The 8,568-nt window shown below is 42.3% G+C and overlaps 1 protein-coding gene across 3 annotated transcripts in view; it reads right to left on the minus strand.

Annotated features, from left to right (window-relative positions):
* Positions 1 to 7,674, minus strand: part of LOC103187393 (solute carrier family 22 member 4) — a 31,305-nt gene extending 23,631 nt beyond the window's left edge. For 2 of the 3 annotated variants that reach the window (XM_042336940.1, XM_042336938.1), the window contains exon 1: positions 7,096 to 7,674. In XM_042336940.1, the coding sequence (XP_042192874.1) occupies positions 7,096 to 7,461 (366 nt within the window). In that variant the 5' untranslated portion in view covers positions 7,462 to 7,674. The remainder of the gene's footprint in view (positions 1 to 7,095) is intronic. The other variant, XM_042336942.1, reaches the window with a different exon arrangement.
* Between the last annotated feature and the right edge of the window lie 894 nt (positions 7,675 to 8,568).

The raw sequence follows: 8,568 nt of genomic DNA on the forward strand, positions 1-8,568 counted from the left end.
TATTGAAGAAAAAAATGTGTTTACAAATGCAATTGGTTGCAGTTATAAAGGTGCAGGAAAGACTTAAATAGCTGCTTGGTTAAATGATTAGTGGTGTACAGCACTACTCAAAGAGAATGGTAGTATTTTTGTATAAGACACTGGTTGGCAACAATCTACCTGTTCACAGTACACTTTGCAGTTTTAGCATCTAAAGCAAAAAAGGATATTATTATTCATGAGACGATACAGAAAAAGCAAGAATATTCTGGATATCTAAAATAAAATTATGAGGCAAGATTAAATTGGATATTTTGGGGGAGGGGCAGGGGTCAGCCAAGTGTCTGACAGGTGTGGAAACCCATCACTGTGCTTAAGAGTATTCATACCAGACTGAGAGTTCCATGTATGCCACCTATGCATTGGGAATTCCCATGTTTGGAATGGAATGTGTACTCTCTCCCCAGAGGGATGCACCCTGTGCACCTAATTCTGGAGGATGGAATTATTAGGCACGGGATGGAAAGAGCCAAGGTTTGGGGACCCCAGACTCTGTGTTTCGGGTCTCCTGGAGGTTAACAGCTAATACCACTCCTCCCCCCCCCGGATAGCTTGAAAGTGTTGTGATCAGAAGTCAATTATTAAAATGCTTATGCTTATCTTAGCTGGGGCTGAGTTGACCTGGGGATTACAATCTTGATTATAAATGTTGTTTTGATTCAGGGAACATTGCTTATGCTTGTTATTAGGTGTCAAGATTAGTTTTGTACAATCTTGTTTGTAAAATATTGTTTTAATTAAATTGAGCTGAGTTGCAGAACTTCGAGCTAAGCTTAACAGATGTTACGGGATACCTGATATAACATTCAATAAAATGGTATGAGAAAACGTCAATGTGCTGTGAATTGTTATATGAAGAGTTAAGTTGGCTAAGAATGAAGTGGTGAATTTGTTATTGTTATAATGATAATAATCCTTCTATTTGATATAGTGCCTTAATACATCATTGAGATGTCTCAAAGCGCTTCACAGAATATACTGTAATTGATATTAACAATATAAAAATTGATATTAACAATACAATAATCTATGTTAACATTTGTATTAATATAACAGTGTATATTAATAATAGATTAACGATATAGTAATTATATTGATAACATATTGCAGCTGTAGTTTGTTGTGTCACAAATTAATTGCTACCTCAAAATCCTGTGTTGTCAATTAGAGTCCAAATGACCAAGGTAAATGTGATCAAAACAATCATTAGATGGGTGAGGAAATGTTGATATGCACTAATCTCCCTGAAATAAAGACCCATGATATAAAGAAGTAAAGCTAAAACTTCAGCTGTTCAAGTTGGCTTGAGAGTGAGCACGTCATTCACTTCTCCAGGAAGGGAAAACTCACACCCATCCACTCGAGTGTCCAAGATTCAAACAATATCGGAATAAGAACAAAGACAACAACTTGCACTTATATAGTGCTCTCCGTTCAATGTAGCTCTCAAAGTGGCTGAAAGCGTGACCTCCAATGGTGGAACAGAGGATGCGAGGAACAAGCAGGAGGCTGGTGACAGTCGAGCGGAGGCGCCAGTTGGTGGATTGGTGAGTGAGGAGGTCGGAGAGGTAGGGAGGTGCCAGGGAATGAACGGATTTAAACACAAGTGTGAAGATCTTGAAGTCAATTCATTTGGTGATGGGGAGCCAGTGGAGCTTGGCCAGAATTGGTGAGATGTGGGTACAGAGATTGGTCCAACTAAGTTTGCAGGCAGCAGAGTTCTGAATGAGCTGGATTTTTTGAACAGTGGAGCTGTGGAGATCGGCAAGGAGTGCATTTGAGTAATCCAGGCAGGAGGTGACAAACTCATGCACAGGGGTTTTGGCTGCATTTGGGGTAAGTTACAGTCAGAGGTGGGCAATGTGGCAAAAGTGAAAGAAGGTGATCTTTGTCAGATATGTGGAAGGAAGTACAGCTGGGGGTTGAACTGGATGCCTGGATTATGCACTAGTTCAATGAGTTTGAAGGAGAGCCCAGGGACGTTGAGAAGTTCGGATCCGCAGGAGTAAAGACATCGACGGGAACTAAGGAGTATGGCTTCCGTCTTGTCCACATTTAGATGAAGGAAATTTGCTATCACCAGCCCATGATGTCTGCCAGAGAAGCTGATAGAAAATTGGCGGACCTGGAGTTGGTACTGGAGGAGGCCAAGTAGATTTGTGTCTCATCTGTATTTATGTGCAAGGTTACTCCATGTCTGTGGATGACATTGCTCAGAGGGAGCATATATATAAAGCAAAGAAGTGGGCCAAGGATGGAGCTCTGGGGTACCCTGCAGGTGACCAGGTCAGGGCGGGAGGAGAAACCATTTGCAGGTATGAAGTGGAGGTTGGTTAAGTAGGACTCGAACCTTACGAGTGCAGTCCCACTAAGGTGGATGAGGGAGGAGAGGTGGTGGAGGAGGATGGCATTGTCTACTGAGTCAAACGCGAAAGAGAGATCCAGGAGCATGAGGAGGCAGAGGAAGCCCTGGTCACAGACAGAGAGGACATTGTTTGTGACTTTGACAAGTGCTGTCTCTGTTCTGTGGGCAGGGTGAAAACTAGACTGCAGTGGCTCGAGGAGGGAATGGAGGGAGAGGTGTGTCCGAAGTTGACCTGCAACAATACATTCCAGGACTTTGGCAAGGAAGGGTAGGTTGGAAATAGAATGATAGTTTGAGAGATTAGAGGGATTGAGGGTGGGTATTTTGAGAAGGGGTGTGATAACTGCAGTTTTCAGGGGGAGTGGAACAGAGCCTGAGAAGAGAGAATATTTGACCATGTCAAAAAAGAGGAAAGAAGGACAGACATCAATGATACAAGAACACAGTGGCAAGAAACTCAGCATCCGCTATTATTAGTGTTCCCAAAATAAAACAGGAGAATTTTGTCTGCTGCCTATGAATTTTAATATTCATACCACTGTGACATACTATACCTGAGCTTAAAGGCACAATATTATTGCAAATCTACATGTTGTAACCTATTTATTGAATCAATGCAAAGCTCTATGTCTTTTTGCCTTAGTCATTAAATAAGTTATTAAGCACAGAATACAAATGACTTTTGCTTCTCTGTTGTAATTTAAGATGTTTGTGGCACATTGCTGTGCGCAACACAGTGCTGTGTTATGCTCACAAAACACAATCAATCCACTTTTCAATGGATTGTAAAGCGCTTTGTGACATCTCAACAACGTGATAAGGTGCTGTATTAAATGCAAAGATCATTATTATTATTATTTGATAGGCGCCAGTCTTATTCACACCAATCTGTAAATGAACCTGTTCTCGGGATTCCAATTTATATTTTGGTGAAACAGAATTAAGCTGGTCTTTTCTGGCCGAACCTTTTATCCCAGGCTAAATAGAGTGGTTAGTTCCACTGCTGGATGCAACCTCAAACACAACAAGCTGTCTGGCAAGCTTCCCTCTGCTTGTAAAGTTTGTCAATGCGGCGGAAGCTTTTTACAATTGAGGGGTGAAGCTGGAAATCAGTATGCTCTTCACCGCTGTAAACCTCTTCAACTTGTTCAAAATCATCCTTGAAGTGAAAATTGCACTTTTGAGGGTGAACGAAACAACTCCAGGTTTCCTGCTGAAATGTACGCAAAGTCTGTGTTATAGTTTGTTCAAGAATGAAACTGAAAGATCAGCAACTTAGAGTTGGGATGGGGGGCGTAAACAGGGCTTTAGCTTGTAGGTTTAATAAGAAATAAGTGGAAAGAACCCATGCTCCCAGTGAACGACTGGTCTGATCCTCCAAGTCCTACCAATGAACAGGCTGTTTGGAGTACTGTGGACCTGCCTGGCTTAGGACCAAAACGACTGAGACCACCATGAAAGATTGACTTGATTCCAATATTCTGTTGCCAAGCACATCACCAGATAAGCTCCATGTTGAACCTGCTTACCTCCCCCCACAAGGAGGACCTGTTCTCTTTAGAAAATGCCCTAAATGAAGCCTCAGTATATTGAAAGCGATTAACAATTTTTATGTATATTGCTCTCAATACTGAAGGTTTCAAACACCAAGAGGCACTTCGTAAAAACATTAAGAAAAAGAAAGCAGATCATTTCTAATGAAAGGGCATTACAGTTTGGGAATATATTGCCAGGGAAAGATATTGAAGCAAACAGGATAATGGGTTCAAGACGTCACTTTACACTCTCTCTCATGGACTCATTGACTCTTTTCTAGTTTGCATTTTATTTCATAGGCTGCCAATCCTGTTCACACCAAGATGTGAATGAACAGTCCAGCTTTGTGGGTACTTCTTGCTAGTTGGCATACATTATTACTGAGTCACAAGGGAGAGTTGATAAATTAGACAGAAGAAGTGATAGCAATTAATATTCATGGAAAAGAACCACGTTCCTTCCAGTAAGCACTGAATAACTTTACCAGATTCCAATTCCAGCAAAATACACTTCCATTCTCTAATTTGCTTTACCGCTTGCATTTATTTTACTGTTCCCTCTCCTCCAGATCAGTCCCTGCCCCCCCTCAAAACTGCTGTCAGTAGCTCCCTCCTCAAAAAATCTTCCCTAGATCCCTCAAACCTCAGCCACTACCAACCTATTTCTAACCTGCCCTTCCTCGCAAAAGTCCTAGAACGCATTGTTGCAAATCAACACTGAAGGTTTCAAACACCAAGAGGCACTACGTAAAAACATTAAGAAAAAGAAGGCAGAGCATTTCTAATCAAAGGGCATTACGGTTATGGGAATATATTGCCAGGGAAAGATATTGAAGCAAACAGGATAAATGGGTTCAAGATGTCACTTTACACTCTCTCTCATGGACTCATTGACTCTTTTCTAGTTTGAGGGATCTAGGGAAGATTTTTTAAGGAGGGGGGTGATGACAGCAGTTTTGAGGGGGGCAGGGACTGATCCGGAGGAGAGGGAATAGTAAAATAATTGCAAGCGCACAACGCTCCTCCCACTGACTCTTCGAACCCCTCCAGTCCGGTTTCTGCCCTGCGCAAAGTACAGAGACCATGCTTCTGAAAGTCACAAATGACATCCTCTCTATCTGTGACCAGGGCTCCCTCTGCCTCCTTGTCCTCCTGGACCTCTCCGCTGCATTCGACACTGTCGATCACGCCATCCTCCTCCACCACCTTTCCTCCGTCATCCACTTCAGTGGGACCGCACTCGCCTGGTTCGAGTCCAACCTCTCAAACTACCAGCAGTATATCTGCACAAATGGCTTCTCCTCCCGCTTTCACCCGGTCACCTGCGGGGTACCCCAAGGATCCATACTTGGCCCCCTCCTCTTTTTGATCTACATGCTTCCTCTTGAGCGCAAATTTCCTTCAGCTGAACATTGACAAGACGGAAGCCATACTCTTTGGCTCTCATCAACAACTAAAATCTCACAGTTCTCACCTCTTCCACCTACCTGACCTCCCCCTAAAACTCTCCGAACCCGTACGCAACCTAAGCATCAGGTGCAACCACCAATTATCCTTCCTCCCCCACATCTGGTCTCTCACCAGCACCGCTTTCTTCCACCTCTGACACATTACCCCTCTCCACCAAAAGCTCTCTCCGAAAGCCGCTGAAACCCTGGTCCATGCCTTTGTCACCTCTGGGCTGGACTATTCTAATGCCCTCCTCGCTGGTCTCCCTTCCACTACCATCCATAAAATCCAGGTTATACAAAACTCTGCCGCCCTCATTCTCACCCGCACCAAACTCCATTCCCCAATTTCCCCAGTCCTTGCCAGACTGCACTGGCTGCCTGTCCCAGAGGATCGACTGCAAGATCCTCACCCTTGTCTTCAAATCCCTCCACTCCTCTGCACCCCCCTACCTCTCTGACCTCCTCTCTCCTCAAAACAGTGCCCGTTGCCTTCGTTCCTCCGGGTCTGGCCTCCTCCTTGTCTCCCGAGACCTCCGTGCCTTGAACCACTATGCCCCGAGGCTCTGGAACTCCCTTCTTCACTCCGTTCGCCTTGCCTTCATATTATCAGGTCTCTGCTGAAGACCTTTCTTTTCGATCGCGCATTTGGTCACCTTCACCCCCCCTCCCCCCAGCTCGGCCCCGGGATCCATTACTGTGAAGTGCTCTGAGACGCCATCCGGCATGGAAGGCACTATATAAATCCAAGTTGTTGTTGTTATTTCACGCTTTCTATTTGCCTGATTTATAATTTATAGATAACTGTGAATTTTTTATTAAAATTTTTGTATTATTCACTTGTACACATGAATTTCTTTGTGTGTAAATAATTTATTTCCTCAATCCATCACTGGTTCTTAGTGCTATTTGTTTTTATTTATTAATGGTTATGGTATTTGCCGAAACACCTCGGAGTCGTGGAAAATCACAATTAAACATATAAGGTGGTGGTCAGATTTGCATTGGTAAGACCTAGATCATTGTTCTTATAGGAATGAAATAAATGGTTTGATTTAATTTGTAAATCTTACAAGATAATAATCCTTATATTTGATAAAGTGCCTTTCATGTCGGGAGGACATCTCAAAGAGCTTCACAGGGTATATTATGAAGTGAATTGACTGTATATTTTTGTAAACAATTTTGGCAGCCAATATGTGCACAGTAATGTGCTAAGAACAGTTATGAAGTGAATGACAAATCTTATTTGAGGGATTGTTAGCCAGTACCCTGAGGGAAACTCCCTTCCTTGTGGATTGATGTCAGAAATTCTAAAATTATGCTAAACGTTACTGGCATTAAAATTTGCACACCAGGTCTGGAGAGTGAATGCTATCAACTGAGGCAACATTTAAATGGTGGCAAAATGTGCTATTAATGTCAAAAATGTGAAGTGTTTTCAAGTAAAAGAATGAGCAGCTGATAATTTTTAAAATTTGATAACATTTTGTACATTTTAGTCAATATTTTAGTGCTAAATCTTTGCCTGTGGATGCTGTAATTCCACTTATTCTCAAGATGTAATGATACTGTTTTGTTAAGCACCACTCCAAGATGTGATCCTGCATGAAGGACTCTATATAAAGTAATCCTTCTGAAGTCAGTATTTTAATTTGACCTGACTGCACCACTGAAACATTGAAAGATACACAGAATTTTTTTGTACCTCAGAGACAATAGTAGAGATGTACCTTTCGGTGCTGTACTCCCAGCCATCCACACAGGGCTCAGTCTCACGTGTTGTGGCATTTAAAGCATCTGTTGCAGGAGTTTTGTATCTTCTACATCGACTGTAGATCATCTCACCATCCACCTCCTCTACAGGCAGCAGTGAACTCAGATTAGCTTCTCCAGTGGTTCTGTTCAGAGAGTCAGGCAGACGGCAGTGGTGCTGAGGGGTGTCTGCCAGAAACACCATAGACAAACACATGTGGCCACTCAAAATAACTGAAGCACTCAACAAAAAGAAAACAGTTTTCTGGAAGGATCCCCACTCTCCCAGGAAAGAAGTAACTTCATCATAATCCTGCATTTCCTTCTTGTACAATTTCAAAATGTGTACTCTTCAAATACAATCCATGCAAAATGTTAAAATGTCCTCACTTTCAGGAGTTTATAGCTCATAGCTTGATGATAGCATTTCCTGAACACTTTTAGCAATTCCACAACTTTTTCTCACTGTTGTGAAGATGTTTGAAGTTCAATTAGAAAGTAGGTCTTCACATCAACCGGTGCTTAATTTATCTGTGTCAGAATCTGAACACTAATGGATCAGTGTCAGAATTCTAACACTAATAGAAATAATTTGAACCTCCCCTAGGTTTTATGTCAGCACTGTGGAGGTTTCATTGGCTCAAGATTCATTAAATGACAAGGGTTTTTTGTGTCACTTACACCTTCTCTCCTCTTGGACATGGGCTTAAAATTAGGTTATTAATATCCAAGAGTTCTTGCCAACCTAATGATTTTAACTACAGTCCTGCTGACTAATGTTGAAAATCCCACTCCCTTGATTACTCCTCCAACAATCCCACTCCTTCTGTTATATCTTCTGACCTATCCCTCTGTGACATGTTTCAAATTGAAAACTCTCAAACGCTATGTGTGTGTTTGTATAAAATAAACCCAACAGTTAACAATGGTGGAACAGGAACTTAGCGAGCGAGTGAGAGAGCGAGAGCCCTGCCTAATTGTCTGTTTCTGTATTGTGAAGAAAAAATATTGTTTTGCTAAGCAAAAGAGATCCTTTGTACAACCTTCCATTTTTATGTCTTTAATTCTTTTACTTACTATGTGAAGTCTGTGCACACATGTATATACAGTTGAAGCCGCTTAAACCGAACACATCATGGCCGACCGTTTTGTCCAGCTTAAACGGCGTCTGAGGTTAGCCGAAATTCTCTTAACTCTTCCCACCCAGCAGAGGAATGACAGTGGAGCCTCCACCTTCCCATTGCCTTTCCTTTTGCATGAGAAGGGGGTCAATTAGCAGCAACTCCAAGATGATTGACAGTCTGAAACTATTTGCGAATGGATGGGTATTCCATCCATTCACAAGCAGCTCCAGCTGTCCATCAATCACAATTTTAATCCTCCCATCTCAATCCCAGCAGAGCTGTTCATGGTGAGTGAGGAGCTG

This window comes from Callorhinchus milii, unplaced genomic scaffold (assembly GCF_018977255.1).
Source record: "Callorhinchus milii isolate IMCB2004 unplaced genomic scaffold, IMCB_Cmil_1.0 Scaffold1, whole genome shotgun sequence".
Taxonomy (NCBI): domain Eukaryota; kingdom Metazoa; phylum Chordata; class Chondrichthyes; order Chimaeriformes; family Callorhinchidae; genus Callorhinchus; species Callorhinchus milii.